This window comes from Stylophora pistillata, chromosome 11 (genome assembly GCF_964205215.1).
Source record: "Stylophora pistillata chromosome 11, jaStyPist1.2, whole genome shotgun sequence".
Classification (NCBI taxonomy): Eukaryota; Metazoa; Cnidaria; class Anthozoa; order Scleractinia; family Pocilloporidae; genus Stylophora; species Stylophora pistillata.
Window position 1 is genome coordinate 11214556 of NC_142529.1, and position 18496 is coordinate 11233051.

Genomic DNA, 18496 nt, shown 5'->3' on the forward strand with positions numbered 1-18496 from the left:
TCAACTGATGAGCAAAGTTGAGTGAAAGTGAAACAGTATGCAATAACATCTTCGAAATATGCTCAGGAAGTGACTACATGCATCTAACGGACAGAATCATTAAACTTAATACGATTTTTACCACAATGGCTTAAAACACGACTTCTTCAACGACTCAAGGTCGTTCCGTCAGTCAGAAGCAATTATTACGTCCGTTAATGACCTAAAATGAATATTGTCAACCTGTTCCGCTGAAAAGGCCATTAGCCCACTTAATTATTTATTTGATAGCTGTCTTTAAACCATTAACGGTAGACCAAAACACAGACCAGTTCCTAAAACACAAATTAATCTCTCAAAACGCAAATTGATTTCTAAAAACAAAAATTATTTTCCAAAAATGCAGTTCAATTTACTAAAACATATACCAGTTTCTTAAAACACAAACAAATTTCCCAAAGCGCATACGAAAGTTTACATGTTAGCTCCATTAAGAGATAAAGTCTAGATTTCCTACGTCTACCATGGCAGTTGCCTCAGACCGTTTCAACAAAACGTTTTTTCCACAACATTGTCAACCTGCTCCCGTTAAAAGGTCACTAGCTTTCTGAATTATTCATTTGATAACGTTGTTTTCAAAATAAGATAAATGACTCATCGGACCTAATCAGGACTAGGAAAGAAAAATAGGGAGAAATTCTTGCTATTTAATCCAAACTATAGTTTCAGTCGACGCCAACTTATTGCTCATAAAGAGAATATTTGAAGTCCGCTCCCCAACTAAATTCCTATGCGTTTAAAATAGCTTTCAGAGCATTTCAGCCCAAAAAGTTTTGAGTAGAACAAATTTGAATTCAAGTGGTGGAGTGCAAGAGTAAAAACTATGTCATTTTTCGGAGGATGTGTTTGGTGAAACGAAGCCTGGTTGTAATTACCATATTGTGTTGCATTGGAGGAGCTACTGGCAACTACGCAACTGGCACTGGAAAACAGATCAAAGAGCTTCTCAAGAACGGTAGTAGAGCTGACATAAAACAGAGTAGGTAATAGACGAATAATAACCTATATAATTATATATTTCAGTTCAGATTATCCGTGAAATTATCTGTCAAGTCATCTGAAAAGAAAATGCTTTTCTTAACAATTTTCCTCTTGTTACTGAAGTGCCCTTGTTCAAATCGATGTTTGGTCAAGTAGGACTTGAGAAGTACCTTGACACTGCTACCGAAAACACGCGAGGAATAAATTGGGGATCGCTTGTCACAAACAGAGTATGAAAGGGCCAATTATAGGCTAATGAAGGGTCTGCAAAGCGCACGTGCCCAGCTCTTTTCAAATGGAGGCCACATTGGTCTTCAAGTGTTTTTCTTATCGTGTTAAAACGATAGCAAAAGGTTCCCCTTCCTTGAATAAAATATCTGGACCCGGTTGCTCAAACAATGGATAATTCCTGGTATTATAGTAATGATATTCATGACTATAACATTAGGAATAAGGACAGATTGGTTATTGACAGGGTTAAATTAGAATCAACCAAAAGAGCATTTTTGTATAAGGGGGCCGATATATTTAATGATTATCTATGAATCTAGTTCTAGTCTTCCTATCTCTTTTTATATATATGTTCTTAGATTGTGTATGTGGCATCTCTGACTTTTACACACTGTTTTTTTTTTCTTTCCGCAGGACCCATATTGATAGCAGTTTTTATAACTGAATTGGTTATCCTGCATAAATATGTTATTATTATTATCATTATTATTATTATTATTATTATTATTATTATTATTATTATTATTAACGCTGTCCAACGGATAAATCACTATCCAGCGGATAAGTGTTAACAAAATATACTGCGCTATCCACCGGCTAGAGATTTCTTCAGTGGACAGCGTTATCCAACCTTCCAACAACCGGGGCCAGATGGAGATTTTATGTCAGTGGACGTGTAGTTTGAACATTTTGCAAATAAAACTCATTAGGCAGCTGTATGTTCGCAAATAATGTCCGCGGCTAAGAGATTGTCCAAAAAATGAGTATTTGGCGGAAAATATTCATGAGCGACCTGCTTTCTTAATTCCCTAACGAGTTTGTTTTTCGTCTATGTAAGGTTATTGTAATAGAGATGAAAAGGTGAAACTTTTGAGCTGACTTTTCTCTTCTGGCTTTGATTATTATCGGGGGAAATATCCGGGGTAAAAATATCAAAGCAGATGGGAATTATTGCATGATAGCTTTCGCGTGTTTTTTCACCACGTGAAATAAAGTAGGCTGTAAAATCGAAAAATTAGTTGGTGGGTTATGATGGAAAATATCATTGGACAGTTTACCTGAGGCGTATTCAGTCTTGACGCATTCAATTCAGTCACACGCGAGGGAAAGATCTCATGGACTGTGCGTGAAGATATCATTATAAATTTCGCCTCCTTGTAGGTCGCTTTCACCAAAGTACTCCGTGCCTGTGAAGTTCAAAACTGCGGCAGTTGCTGCAGATCATAAAAAATGTTCAGAACATGGAGCTGAAATTTTACGAGATCAGCATGGCAATGCCGTGGACGCCGCCATTGCAACTGCTCTGTGTGTGGGTGTAGTGAATGCTCATTCAGCGGGTATTGGAGGTGGAGGATTCATGATCATTTATGACAAGAAAAGGGGTGAGTTACTGCAAACAACGATCAAAGTGCTGCAATTGCATCTACGAATAGTAGTAGCAATTATATCGGTTTTGTAAGATGTGCTTCTTCAATTTTATTTTGAACTTATTTGGGGAGTTTGATTGTTTAATTTCGTTTGGAAAGCTATTTCATAACACAACCCCACTGTAGCTATAACTTTGTATACACATGCTGTTCGCACCTTATGGTCATGCCCACTTTTTCTTCTTCTCTAAAAAACTTAACCTTCATTTCTGTCAGTCAACGTAGCAAACTAATAATTAAGAAAGGACTATTTGTACTACCAAAGAATATTTGTACTTCCATGCGTTTACCCCAACTGAGAATAATCATTGCCAGAGATTTGGGACATTATAGCGGAGGTGGTTCTCGTGTTACAAGCAAAATGGCGCCGAAACAGTATAAGAAAATGTATGGGAAAAGATTGTTTTTTCAAAATAGCTGTCTGAGAATGGGATATTCTTTCGCTGCGTACTTGGAAATGCAGCCTGCATTGGTTAAGGCGTCCATCGCTACGAAAAAGAAATACTCCAGTTCAAGCCTACATTTTCCCAAGATATACGAGTAAACTCATAATTCTGACTCCATTTTCCCATACAAACTCTTAAAATCTGCTTCGACTAGGTGTTACAATTCTTTTGTCGTGGGAACAACCTTGTGAAGATTCGCAAGTGCGTAGTTCGATATGCATTCTGCAGACGTTTGCTCAACTAAATCGCTCGTAAACGGTCGAATATGTTGGCCCACAAATTTTCCTCGAGCGGGAAAACTCTTCGTATTTTCACAGAGTTCAAAAGCCAAACACGCCATTTTTAAGTGCCCCACTTTTAGGAAGGAAGAACACGAAAGATACAAGTCCCAGTAACTGCACAATTTGACCGCCATTTTCCTTGTTTTGACGTCTCTTTTGGCTTTCTGGGATAGAAAGGTACTAGGCCTTTCTCTCGTGGAGTTTTACGAAAATAGAAAGTTACGTGTTCACTTCACTTCCACCGCCGCCATATTGAATTGTCTGTAATACGATATACCGCTGACATTTCGTCACGGGCTCGAAATGTCCCCGATTTCTGGTGATGGAATGTAGCAATGTTACTTTTGTCTCGGGCTTGTTATTTTTCGCAGCGAAAACTACAGCAATAAACTTCAGGGAGATGGTTTCTCGCCACGAACATGCTAGAACGATGAAAGACTTTTTAAACCTCAAGCAAAAATGGAAAGAAAGAGGTAAAGAGTAGTTTGATCCACTTCAATCTTAAAATTAGAGCTCACCGGTAAATCAGCATCTTAGTCCAGTGACTCATCTGCTTATATGGCCCTTCATTTTAATTTTGCTCTTGAGGGGCTAAATTCTTAAAGTTGATGTGATTTAATACCCGCAACTGATTCGTTGACTTTGCTGGCGGTGCGCAAGGATTTACGAAAGTCGTGAGAATGGGCATAATAGAAAATTCATTCATACCAGGTATACAGAAACTACAAGTACAAGCAGGGTCATAACAACTGCATCAAGGACATTTAGCAGTTTCTGCTAAGCAACGCGATTGGCGCAAGAAATCACCGGGTGGGTCACTGTCATAAGGATTCGCGTTAAAGCCCCGAGAAACCTAGGGGTTGATGATGCAAGTAAGATCTGGGCACCAGCTTAAGTTAGGACGTCACTTATCCTCGCTGCTCTCCGCTTCAAACCTTTCCCCCTCCCCCCACTCTCCTACCTATAACACGTATAAAAATTATTCACAGTGAGAGAGAGAGAGAGCATAGGTAGCCTAAACAAGCTCATTGAAACTACTTAATTTCGATTTTGTCAGAGAGGAGAAAAAATATATCAGGCGAAGGAGAATTTATCGGCGTGCCTGGCGAGCTTCGCGGATTCGAACTGGCTTGGAAGAAGTACGGTCGACTGCCTTGGCGAAAACTTTTTCAACCCGCTATCGAAATTGCAACAAAGGGCTTTCCAGCGCATCGTGCACTCGTGAAGGCTGTACGAATTAATTGGGTGAATGTTACGCACGACTCTGGATTGAGGTGAGATATTCTACCGTTCTTAGACTTAGACGCAGCGAGGTCCGTACAAAAAAGACCGAGGGCCAATATTCTCTCAGTACGGCCCTCGCGCTTGGTTAATAAGATATATGTAATACCGTTGTAACAAGTTTTCTGCCAGTTTTTTTTTTTCCACACATGAGCAATTATTCTTACAAACCTGCATCGTTAGTGACCACTGATTTTCTGAAAAGCTATAGCTAAGAATGGATACTCTGACAGTGAAGCACATGCTCAAATGTTGGTGTTTCAATAGGTCATTTATACGGAGTTAAACCCAGAGGAGCTTCACTGATAATGTAACGTTTAAATGAGCAAATTGAGTTTTATTTTTAAACCCTCTGCTCCTGAACCCGTTTCATATTTTAGGTGGGTGTTCTTAAACCATGATTTCACTGACAAGACGTTAAGGACCAATCACATTATTTATTAAATGAAAAAAAAAACGTAATAATCAATGAAAAGGAATAAAATGAATAAAGAGCAAGGAAAGCAAGAAAAAAAAATCGTGAAAGAAATCGCGTTTACGGCCTTTATCTTTAATGCCGGACCACATCTATAAAAAGAGAGCTAGGTCTTACACGTGCAATACAGTACTGAGCTATAGTATCACATGGTAATAGAGCATCATCGTGAAAATCGCGAGCTATCGATGATATTTGAACGATGGTTAAGTAGAAACTATATATCTCAGAGTATACTGCTTTAACAGCGATAAATTATCGTTTCCGCCCCACGATGTATCGCTTATATCCAACGAGATATCGCCACTGCCTGGTGATATCTTGTTTGGATCGAACAGCCATTAACAGCCCAGCGGTATATCCTTTCCTCTCGACGAATTGTCGTTGCCTCGAAGTGATGGCGCAATAAGACAACATTTAATTTTCAGTATCAGAAAACAAAATTGTTCTATCCTCTTGTTTTAGTCTTTTCGAAGGTCGGTTTCTTTTTCTCAAAAGGCATTCGTTCTTTTCGTAACCAAGGTGATTGTTGAATGCCCTCATCTCATCGATCCCGAGCCTAAATATTGATAAAGTGAGCCTTAGGCCCTCAAAAAAGTGCAGGAGGGTGTGAGGTAATCTCCATTGATCTTTAGGTCTCAAGCAATTCTTTCGTTTCCTTACCCGACTAAAGTTCTTAAAAACGTCTGTAACATGGTTTATTTACTTTCATTGCAGAGAGTTATTCAGGAGAAACGGTCGAATCATTAAAGAAGGAGACATCATCAAGAGAACAAAATATGGAAAAACCCTTAGTAAAATTGCTAACTCAGGAGCTGACCTCTTCTACACTGGAAAAATAGCGAATAAGGTAATGACAGGTCCAAAATCATGATAGATTTTTCGTAATATGCGAATAATAAATACTTACAATAGATAAATCATCACAAATTATTCTTTCATATGCTGATTGGGGGATTTTGTTAACAGAATTCCATCCCGTATCATCCATGTCACGTTTTGATCTGTCGGGCTTTAGGCATTGAACATTTTTTTCACTGCATGACTGGTGTTCTTCAGTTTTGGTAGATTAGCGGTTTATTTCTACTTTTTCGTATGATTTCTTATGGAGGATGTGATAAAAAAAATGCTATAAAAGAAAGGAGAGGAATCAATGCCTTGGACTGATCTCTCCCTGCGAAAAGGAACCAAAGTAGTCATCTCGATTTGTCTGAAGTTTAGAGGTGATACCCAAATCTCTGAGAGGACTACAAAATTTATTTGTTATGCTGTGAATGGGTTAAGGCAAGAAAAGTGAAGACTTCTTTTTTGGCAGATCGTCAAAGACGTCAAATCCATAGGTTCCTGTATTAACCTAAGAGACTTGAAAGATTACAGAGCTACTGAAGTTAAACCATTGGAAGTTTCTCTCCCTGGGGTCAAAGGATACAAACTTCTGACCGTTCCACCCCCTGCCGGTGGTGCCGCATTAATCAACATATTGAACATTCTCAAAGGTGAGCACACTCTTTCAGTTTTGATAGCATTACAGAATAAAGCTCAATTAATTTCATTCTCTCTTTTTCCCGCACCCATCTCGATTGCCTTCGCCCATCAGTTAATTTGCAAAGAAAAGATAAGCCAAAAATAGATAATGACTTACACTACTGTGATTTCCCGCGCTTGGCTCTTGTGGATAGTTTTCCTGAACTTGAGCCCAGAAGCCTTCCTTCTTTGAATAGTGCTCTCAGAGATCACACTGACTCCATATGTCATGTTAGCCATCTCATAGGAAAATGTTGTTATTTTCTCTAAAATTATTTTTTCATGTATCACGTCATATGTTCTCGACAAACTAAATTATTTTTCTTGGTCCAGGCTTTAATTTTAGTGCAAATGATATGAAGCATCAGCCTATTTTGACGTATCATCGCATGATCGAAGCGTTTAACTTCGTGGCAGCCAAACAGACTTATCTTACAGATCCTGACTTTGATGAAGACGTTAATGAGGTAAGATAGTTGATGTTGAAAAAACATCGATGTGTTCAGTTCAATTTCGTTACAGATTTGTCGTTAAGGTGCTGTTAACGTTTCAGATCCTGAACGGGCAAGATTGTCTATATGTAGGTTTATATAAAACCTTATGACTTCATCTAATGTTCAGTGGAAAAAGAGCTGTTCGTTCACTCTCGCTACAGAACGGTTACATCCTAGCATAGCATACCTACTCATTGCGGACCTGTATTTTTTGTGTAGCAATCAACAATCAACATTTACATGCTGATACCCATTATTATGCTATTACAGAAACGCTATTTGCTCATTGAAGCGTAACTTTACTCTTGCTGACCAATCACGTTTATTCATCGAGTCGACACATTCATTATAGGGGACCTGTTACATCTTAGTGGAACTGATCTACAGATTGCAGACCTCTACATTTTCCCAGCTTTACAGCCACATTAACACATAAGGCAAATTTACCAAATGTACTCTTTTGCAGTAACTTCATTTGCGCATCGGAACAACTTTTCCACGCTGATGCAGAATCCATATGTAAACATTACCCCCACCGACGCAGCCCCAAACAGTTTTTTTAGAAACTATCAGCCTTTATTCATTTGAAAACATTAAAGCCTATTTATACTCCAATGCAGTATCATGACCTGGCCTATTTTTCTCCTTCCTCAGATTGTGAAGGAAATGTTGGATCCTGAGAAAAGCGAGCAGATACGCAGATTGATAAGCGATAAGACACATTCCTTTGATTATTATGGTCCAATTAACTACAATGTCGACATTACAGATGGCACAACTCACGTCTCTGTTCTCGATGCAGAAGGAAATGCTGTTTCCTTAACAACGTCAATCAATAAATAGTGAGTGAATTCAAAGAACGATAGATTGACAAGAACCCAATTTTCGCACGAGTTAAGATAATTATATACAATGAAAAATTTGCAAATACTTGTGAAAAATATTTCGTGGCTGGTATGAAGCTGCGTTTCGTCTCGGCCAAGAGACTCGTCAGATGCTTTTCGTAAATTCGGGAGTCCTTTTGCGTTAGAGGGCCAGACTGCTAACATCTTGACTTCGCGAACGGGACTTTGAGCGCGATGCTCGACGAAATCTCTCGAAATGTTTCAAAAGTACTAGATTTCTGTACAACACGATGCTACATCAGACGCCTCAGAGATTAAAACCATGCTATTGCTTTGATTTACAGTTTTGGAGCAAAACTTAGAAGTCCTAAGCTTGGGATAATTTACAATGATCAGCTGCTGGACACTTACGAGAATGTAAGGCTAAAGCAATTTAAATTGGCGATTGACGAACTCAAACCTTACAAAAGACCCGTGTCTCTTGCTTCACCCTCCATCATCTTAGATAAAGCTGGGAACGTCAAAATGGTTTTTGGAGCTGCTGGAGGGAAATTCATCACAACGGCTTTGGCACAAGTAAGTAAATGTCAATCTTTCTGTGACTATTATTTGCTGTAAGGCTTGAGTGCCAGAATGATTTGTTTTATCCCTTGGTTGGTTTGTTTTTTGTTTGCGTTGGGCATTTGTTGGTAATTTTCACATTCTTCGATTCTTCCTTGTCTTCATTTTAATTTTTTTGGCGGGTGAAAGGCAAGAACGGAACAATCTGATAGGTCTTTTCCCCTGAAGAAACCTTTTAGATTGCCTTAGCATAATTTTTGGCATAATTTGGTAAAGCGAGCAGCCTATAGTTGCCATCTTTAGAAAAGTAGCGTTGCTAACATAATTAGCATATTTTTAGTTTTTTTCTTTATGGAAAAATTATTAGAGTTATGGCTTGTTTGGTATCTAAGATTGATGGTTCAGTGTACTTTCAATTTTGTTCTGTCTTGGGTGAAGCGGGTTACTGTAACACTGAGTCGTTTATCGCCTAAACGGACACACCGTAAGTAAAGATTGTGTCGGTCCCAGTTCCTGCTCTCACAGACAACAGAATGGCGTGCGTCGAAGAGAATTGGGATGCTAACATGATACATTTTGACACTATACATCACTGTGTTTACTCTGGAATTATATGCAGAAGTTAATTGTGTTTTATCAGGGCGAATGTGTAACTCAAATGGAGACGATGTTAAGCTTAACTAACAATAACTATGAATTTAAAATTGAGAAAAAGTAGCATTATGTTCAAGATATTAATTTTGAGCATAATTTGGAACAAATCGAGCAATGCTAATAGCATGATATGATAATATTACTGACACTTTCTTGAAAGGCCTACCTGAAGAACTAAAAGAAGTTTATAGGGACCTTAAGCAGTCAGGACGGCAACGCCAAGGAAGACTTCGTTTAAAAAATGAATTTCTACTCTTAGTTAGAATTTTAAAAATGGCTGCATACGACGCCACAGCTCAATTTCAGCATGACGTATAAAAGCAGCGTTGAGTTCCAAATGGAAATTAAAATAATTTGCCGTCGCGGTTTCGGTTCGCAAACGACGCAAATTTTGGCGATTTCACGTTGTTTTTTGCATAAGACGGCTAAGAAATGTACAAAGTTTCAAAATGCACGTGCTGGGCTATTGTTCTGCCAATTAGATCTCTTGTTTTTCCACGTCCACGTTGCTGTCGCCGTCGTGGTTGCTTAAGGTCCCTTATTTCTTACATTAACAAATAGTCCTTTGTTAAGCCCCTTCAGCCTTTCATCTCTTAGTTGTGAGGTGAACATAAACTGAAGTCTTTTGGTCCGGGCAGCGCTCCGATTAAAGGAGGGTCTGGATAGAATTAACTGACAACTGAAAAATGACCAAAATTTTGACTGACAACTGACAAATCGCTTAAAATCTAACTGACATTTGTGGCGGGCTTTTACTGACAACTGACAAATGATCGTATCGCCCTAAATATCCTGAAAACTGGATGTAAAATAAGGAAAGTTTATTTATTTGAATATGAATAGGAATATAGTTTATATCTGACCACTTGCAGCCCAGACGCTGAATTACGGGTGCAGTGTAAGGTTGAGAACAGACGTCAGCAAATCAGGCGCCTCTGGTAGCCGCTTCAGTCTATCGATCTCACCTTCCCACCCATCCCACCCCAGGGGAGGAAATCTATCACACAGTAATCTCGTGTGTGGGAAATTAACGTCTCCTACCCCAACCCTGCAGGAAACGGGACCTCCATTTATTCGTCCCTATCCGAGAAGACTAATATAAGTACGTTTTTTATTAAATATCATTAGGAGTACGCCAGAGTGTCATATTTCGTTAATAATTACCGCATGGACCATCCACATCAAAGTCATATGTCACATTGGTTATATGATCTTCGATAACCAACTCGATCGTCAACTTACGATCTTCGATAACCAACTCGATAACCAACTTATGATCTTCGATAACCAACTCGATCGTCAACAAATGCCTTGGATTTCTCCAAGGCATTTGATTCAGTATCTCATGCACATCTAATCAGTAAGCTGGATCAGTCTGGAATTAAGGGACCATTGCTGCACTGGTTCATAAGCTACCTTGGCAATAGGCTACAGCGAGTAGTAATTGATGGTAAAAGCTCAAATTGGTTCAGTGTCACCTCAGGAGTCCCACAGGGTTCTCTACTTGGTCCTGCTTTATTTGTATTGTTTATTAATGATATGCCGAGTGCGTTATCTCACTCAAGCACATTGGCTCTGTTTGCTGATGACGCTAAGTGCTTCCGCACCATAAGATCTTATGCTGACTGTGCCTTGCTACAAGACGAAATTGACAAGCTGGTTGACTGGAGTAACAACTGGAAGCTGGCCTTCAATGTTGACAAATGCTCACTTTGCACAGTAACACGGAAACGCAGCCCCATAATTTGCAACTACAGAATGGGAGAGAAGGCTCTTAGCAGGGTGAGAGCCCAGCGCGATCTCGGGGTACTTATGTCAGATACAGCTAGCTTCAATGATCACATCCAAGCCCAGGTAAACAAGGCTAACAAAATGCTGGGTTTTATTCGTCGCACTATCAGCGGAAGCAAAATTTTATTACCAACTCTGAGATCCCTTTATGTGGCTCTCGTACGTTCTCACCTTGAGTACGCCTCTGAAATCTGGAGCCCAAAATCAATTACTATGATAAAAAGAATAGAAGGGGTGCAACGACGTGCGACTCGGCTTATGTTACCCGATTTTAGCTATAATGAACGCCTAAAACGTCTCAACCTGCTACCACTGGTTTACCGCAGAGAAGTCAAGGATCTTTCAACTTTTTATAAACTGAAGTGCGGGCATTTTAACTCTTCACTTAAGTCGTATTTTCAATTTTGTTCAGATGAGAGATTAAGATCGCATGCAAGTAATAAACTAAGAATTAATAGATTCAGGACGGAACTTTTTAAGGGAACATTTTTTAATAGGATTCCGTATCTATGGAACAATCTGCCTGATGGGTTGAGGACGGCTAGCTGTAGTGTTTCTTCTTTTAAGAGACTATGCACTAATTTTTATAACGATAGGGTTTTCGACCCTGAGCACCCATGTACCACCTGGGCTAAACCAGCACTTAGTTAGTAAGGTTGTTAGTTAGTAAGTTAGTTAGATTACTCAGTTAGGTAGTTAGCAGCTAGCCAGTTACATACCTTGATTAAGTTTTTTATATATCCGTATATTTTCTTCATAATGGGTTGACTAGCACGTATGGTTCGTCAGTTCCCTTCTAGTCTTCCCCACTGCCTTGTTATGTAACCCAATTTGTTATTATTGTGTGTTCTTTTGTTTTATTTTCCCATGTAATTGCAGTGAAATGGAATAAATTAAATTAAAATTACCTTTAAAAGCTGTTGTAAGTAAGTTTTATCGAATTGATTCGGAAACGCATTTGAGCGCTAATAGCTATTATTAATGCAAACACCGTACCGGAGCTGAAAAAGCACCTTACTTCATTCCTTGCTCTAAAGGAGTTGTCCCATAAATATGACCTCAGAGATTTTGACAATTTTGCCTGGCTACTGACAAATAATTGAATCTGGAGCTTCCGACCATGGTGGCTGGAACAGGAAGCGAAGTAAACAGTATGTGTTGGAATGGTTTGGTATTTGGTATTGATATAAATACATCAGCTAAAAGTGTATTGTAGAACGCCCATTAAATGCCGATGTCTAAGAGCTCAGAATTTCGTTACTCTTGATTTCATGTAGATTATGTTCTATGTAGATTATGAATGACATAGCTAAAGTGACCTTATGAAAAAGTTTTATCTCAAAGCGTCGCGACAATGCGACTGAAAGTTCGTCTAAAAACCATCGCGAAAAGAGACCGGCGTTTGTAAGGTGAAACAGTGGCACAGTATAATCATGGAAACCACAGCAACCAACGGCCCTGAAGGAACTGTGTCTAATAAAACTTAAGTCTAAGGGAATGCGCCGCCTGTACAGCAGCATAAACGATTATTTCAAAGACATTGAATTGTGAACACTACTTACAACAGTAGTGGAAAATCTACACGCAGTTTCCCATCTTAAGCAGGCGACCTTCACCGCATTGGAATATTCACAAGACTTTGGAAAACACGTAATTACCAAGGAGTCGTTGAAGACAGTGAAAAAATGGGCAGCTAAGTATTTTACTCATGAAGAATCCTACTACCCTGTCCCTCAGACCTGCACGGAGTTTGCAGATGTCAACTTTATGCTACCTCTACCTTCAGAAGAGATAAAATCCGAGACTGAAAGTGCCATGAAAAAAATTTTTGGGGAAGTATCGTCCGTTGAGGCAAAGGACAGTTTGGGAGGAAACCACCAAGAATAAAACAGGGGTTTTACCACCAGCCGTCTACACGACGCAAGAAGATTCCACCGAAGTGAACTTGGGATCAGGGAACGATTCTAACTTTGGAGATCAGCCAGTAGGGCTCAGCAGCGACAAAGGTACCGTTCGAGCTACTTCGGAAGGTGGGAATGAGACAGATGTCACATTTGTTGACGACTGTATCGTTGAAGTGGCAGTTTCTGAGGTGAGAACATATACAGACGGACCCAGACACGGACCCAGAAAAAGACTTCTGACCGAGGGGATGAAGGTATCACCCCAATTACAGTTTCTAGATCCGGGCGACCAATTCGCGCCCATTTTCGCTTGGATCTCTAGGGTACCCTTTATATATGTCTCTAATAACCATCTTGAAAAGTAGGCAAAAGAACGTTCTTTTCCTATCATTTCATCGGAGCCAATCGCAATCGACGCATTGTAAACCAATATATTGACCCTGAAGACTCTTCACAACTTTTCTGTCTTTCTTATGATCTTCTTTCGGACATGTTGCGCAAGGGCAAACAGAGTTTGGTGTGCAGAAGAGATGTAACTTACTTAAAAACCCTTCAAACAAAGACACTTGGAAAGTCACTTGGAATATCTTGGATTTATTTCAATCCAGAATTGACAAAAAGGAGTTCTTGTATCAATTTTCGACTCAGTTAGTTTTCGAGTTTACGCTTTATGCGCCTTTTCAGTCAAAAATAGGGTCGGAAAGTAATAATTAACTCGCTAAGTTAATCATTAACTGTCATTTTAACTGACACCTGACAAATGGCCTAAAATCTAACTGAGAACTGATAAATGGCCGAGATTTTAACTGACATTTGTACCCCCCCCTCCCCATCTAGACCCTCTTAAAGGCTTCAGCGTGCAGTTCGTTGGGGTATCGCGCGCATCTCGTATGTTATATCAGTACAATAATACTGCTGAATACATGTATTGTATTTCTTTGTCATAATCATAGGTTCTGATGAACTACTTCTGGTTTAGAGATAGTTTAAAGGACGCTGTGTCTAAGACTCGTCTTCACAGCCAACTGTTTCCGAATCTGGTCCTTGTCGAGAAAACCTTTCCTAAACAGTACGTCGACGAGCTTAAACGTTTTGGACATAAAATTACAAACGACTCCGTAGATATTACAGGTAAGAGCAAAAAGGAAAGAAAATTTCAGGACCTTTAATCTTCGATTGTACAGTGTAATCCAATCAAAGCTGGCTCACGTAAATATCACAGCAAAACTGAGTAGTCAGATTTGACTACAAAGCAGCTCCTCCTTTGCTCTGACCACTGATGATGTCCGCCTATGTTACTTGTCATCAACAACAATAATCCTTTCACGTGACAAGGATAATCCACTGATTGAAAAATCAGGGCTACCAGCTTGAGGAAATAGGGCTTTATAATTCTGAAATGCCCAGTTTTTTACCTGCATCTAAGATTACGTATAAAAGAGATGCTAATTTATCTTATGATTTTAAGAAAAGCTACCGCGGAATCCCGATTTCTCGAACCTCTAGGGGAAACGCAAATTGGTTCGAGAAATCGGGAGTTCGAAAAATCGGGGGTGAAATTACAAGTGAAGCAAATTCAAGGGAAATAAGGTTTGGTTCGAGATATCGGAAGGTTCGAGAAATCGAGGGCTCGAGAAATCGAGATTCCACTGTATTCCTAAATGTAACCTAATACCCTATGTGTTAAGGCAGAGTCTTTTAAGCCTGACAAAGACTTCCAGGTACGGTACACATGAAACTCTTGGCTAGACATCTACACATCTTTCCATCACAAAAGAACATGTTCAGTTTGGTGAACGAGAATTGTGCTCTAAATAAGAAATTTTATTTGTGATAAATTATAAGATCGTACCTCACTAGCATTATGAAAACATTTCTCAGCGCAAGTGAAGTAAATTACAAGGTAAAGGAAACCTCAACCAAATCCCAATTAAGACATTAGATAGCCAATTAGGAGCGGAAAGTTTATTCTATTGATAGATAGGAAACGGAACATTTAATAAGTCTGAGCTGGGTTTTAATCAGATGATTTGATTTATAAAATATACGCCACTCATTTTACCGTTTGAAGCGTGTCCCGCGTCTAAGTGATTGCTGCAAAAGCCAACTATTCTCATGAACAACTTATCAAGACCATGATGAATTAGTTGTATTAACCTCTAAACAGCTTTCGTTCAATTTTTTCGAGTCGCATAATTTCTCGGGAGAAAACTGGCGACAATTTCAAAATAGTGTGCCAAGTTGGAGAAACAAAGAACTTGGAAAATTCTTCATGATGTCAACTGTGCATCTCAACTTTGACAGATCCTTAGCACCATAAGCAATTCAACCACCAATCTTGTAAAGTGCAGTATTCAAATAATTATATTATAAACAATTGAACAATGGATGGATTTTCTCTTGAAAAAGCATCTCGCAAGTCAATAAGATCAGATCGGCTATTTATTAAAGCTACGTCACAGTTAATTTTTAGGAGTTTCAATTGTCATTCTAAATCCATGACGACCTACTCCAACTTTAATCAAGGTGGATCATTAATGAATACTTCCAGTGTCCGTTTGGACAATTATCTACCTTGCTCATCGTTCAGTTTCAGTTACACAAAGTCTCCAGGGACGAATAACATTGACTCGTGCGCATGTTCTAGTAAGTCGTTCGTGCCAGATAAAAAAGATCCTGTTATTTATTTTAGTTTACCAATGGTCTTAGGATAACCTCATTAATCTTAACAAAAGACTGTACACCGGATTTTCTCTTAAACAAAGCATCTCACGAGTTTGATAAGATCAGATCGGCTGCGAATGTAAGTTAAGTCACGGTTGGTCTTTAAATGTTTCAATCACCATTTAAGCTAGTGAAAAACTGCTCCAATCTAAACCATTGTGTATCCTTATAAGATAATTTCAGTTTCCATTGGGACAATTACCTATCTATGTTATCGTACTCACTCTTTCGTTTTGATCGCATAAAATCTTCTGTCTGCAGATGAATTTAACCTCGTTAAACTGACTTAAGACTAAAGGACGCTAGAAATTCTCCTCAACCGGTATAAAGCCTTTTGGAAACTAATGAGATCAGATTGGCTACAGATACACCCGCCCGTGGAGTGGCTACCGTGCTTTCACAGTTTATGAATGTTTTCCCATTTCATTTGCAATTCTTGAACAGTAATCTTCTTCATCCTCCACCATTGCTATTGGGTTAACATTTATTCTTTAGTTACCCTTGGATGCTTCTCTTTCTTACCAAACTAATATTTTCTGGCTCATGTCTCTGTTTTAAACGTTATTTTCTCTTCGCAAAAAGAAATAAATAAATAAAAAAAATCAACGTATCTCAGCCTCGTGCATTCAAAGTTCACGATGAATCAAAAACTGAGAAGTCAACTGAGAGAAACTTTTCATTACAATTTCCGAGTGGTTGTGTTAAGAGGTTGAACAAGTCTAAGCTTTACTATTTTAATTTCAATGTTCTTCAATATAAAGAGCCGCTTTTACAGTGAAGAACAGATCTGGGCCACGGGGCGTCGTGCTTTTCATCTGACAACGATGGTTCGATTATCAGCAAGAGCTCAGTCTGCTAAAACTGATCGTTCACTGTTTTTGCCAGAGTTACAATATTTCTTTGAAAAATTGACTCTAAAATTCTACTTTTAAATAGCATCTGACCGATCCAAAACGCTCATGCCGTGTTGAAAGGTCAGTCGCGATTCTAAACTCAATCCTTGAACTCCTGCCTCGCGAAAACCTTTGAAAAGTTAATAATAATAATGGTCTTTATTAAAAGCAATAATGCATCAACCGTGTCATTATTTACAAAGAATGAAATATAAAACAGATTAAGATAGAAAATAAAACTAACTATCAATGGCAGACAATGCTAAAACGACATCTATTTACAAAGTGGATTTAAAACGTGAAGTACGAACTCTAGGTAATATATAATCATGGCCCCTGCTGCGTAATTGCCTAGTACGTCTCGGCGGTTAAAGATCATCAAGTGCAGTGATATTTGAAGTGATCTTGATCCATAGTTTGCTATCTCTGGTGGCTAAAATATCACAAATACTATATTTCTTCAAAATATCACAAATACTATATTTCTTCAAACAATGTCTGCCTTGACAACTTCTCTTGCACATGCGCACAAACAGATTACTGCAGCAGTTGCTATCCGACCGGCTGGGGGTGGGGAGGCTGGGGGATAAGACGGTCTACAGGCAGGGGTTAACATAGACATGGATTCCACACTCCGAACAGAGGATGTTTATATATGCGATATGAACTACTACACATTCTTGCTGCTCATTCATTGAACTCTCAATCATTCGACAATTTACTGAATTGTTTATTTGTTTATACGTTCATCTATTTATTTATTAACTGCTTTATTCGAATTACTTAGGAACTCCCCATCAAATCGTCGGAGTGGTTCAACTCGTCTATCGAGACAAGGACGGCGAGATATTCGCTCTTGCTGATCATAGGAAGGGAGGTGAACCCGCAGGTTACCGCTGAGCAAACGAACATGCCTGTGTAAAATGATAGATTACAACACAGTTCCAACACTATTCACAACCTAATACTGCTTTGAGGCTGTCATTTACTCTTGAAGACAATGCACGCTCTGTAGTTATTCATGAGGTATCGCGAGGCTTAATTTAAAAATCAAGGCATCTTGCACTCCGGGAAAAGAACCGGCTGCTCTTTCAAGGTTATGAGCGGCGGAAAATTGAGTGGGATGACTCCTCCTACGGTACTTACTTCATAACCTTCATCTGTCACCTTCTAAGCCAGAAAACTCACCAGGCCAAACGTTCTCTAACGACCCTTACTATCACCTGATTTCCACATGCTCCGACCTGAAAAAAGTATCGCGTCGCGTAAGGTATAGGAAACTCAAACGATCTCGTGAAAGTGTAGATCGGGGCGAGCATATATGGAAAACAGACGTTTGGAGAATTAATTCTTACGTAACCTAAAACCAAAACAACGGATCAAATCAACGAGAAATGTAACAATATTATCAAGTAGTATTCACAGTGATACAGTCTCACGCACACGATTTAGCTAGTTCGGAAATCATCAACAAGTAATATTTATAAACATCCTTAGAAAAAAAAAATCACGCTTCAAGACTTATAAACTTTCCGACCATTTTTCGATGTATCGACAGGAAAAAAAAAAACTTGTGGTTTGTTTTTGTTTTTGTGTGGTGTATTTTAATTTATCTCAGTTTCCGGCGGTGAAAGTAGTGGATATTAACCTCACCGCTTTGCGGCTTAGTAAATACTCACCAATATTCACTTCCACTTCGGTAAATAATTGTTATTCAAAAGAAGCAACCAATTTATGCAATTAGCTATTGTAGTCCGCATCCTTCCATTGTAATAAATCACTTCAAAGCTGTACACTGGGTCAGTCTTGTAATATTGTTTGCATTAAAATTTCATGAGAAATTTGAAAACCTCACCTTTGAATTTGAGACATTTCCGACCAAACGAAAATTAGGAAAAAAGAACATTTGAAATTTTACAATTTGCAGAGCTCTCTCTAGATCTAT

General features: G+C 38.9%; 1 protein-coding gene across 1 annotated transcript; it reads left to right on the top strand.

Annotated features, from left to right (window-relative positions):
• Positions 1-596: 596 nt before the first annotated feature.
• LOC111336881 (glutathione hydrolase 1 proenzyme) lies at positions 597-18344 on the top strand. The gene is made up of 11 exons (XM_022943057.2): positions 597-1022; positions 2413-2633; positions 3777-3878; positions 4463-4679; positions 5879-6011; positions 6477-6657; positions 7019-7152; positions 7834-8021; positions 8369-8600; positions 13888-14065; positions 17339-18344. The coding sequence occupies exons 1-11, from the start codon at positions 880-882 to the stop codon at positions 17449-17451; spliced, it is 1842 nt and encodes a 613-aa protein (XP_022798792.2). The 5' UTR covers positions 597-879; the 3' UTR covers positions 17452-18344.
• Positions 18345-18496: the final 152 nt, after the last annotated feature.

Coding starts and splice junctions, on each gene's coding strand:
- LOC111336881 (XM_022943057.2), top strand. CDS start 880: ATGTGTTTGGTGAAACGAAGCCTGGTTGTAATTACCATATTGTGTTGC. Junction 3,879..4,462: donor GCAAAAATGGAAAGAAAGAG/GTAAAGAGTAGT, acceptor CGATTTTGTCAG/AGAGGAGAAAAAATATATCA. Junction 7,153..7,833: donor TTGATGAAGACGTTAATGAG/GTAAGATAGTTG, acceptor CTCCTTCCTCAG/ATTGTGAAGGAAATGTTGGA.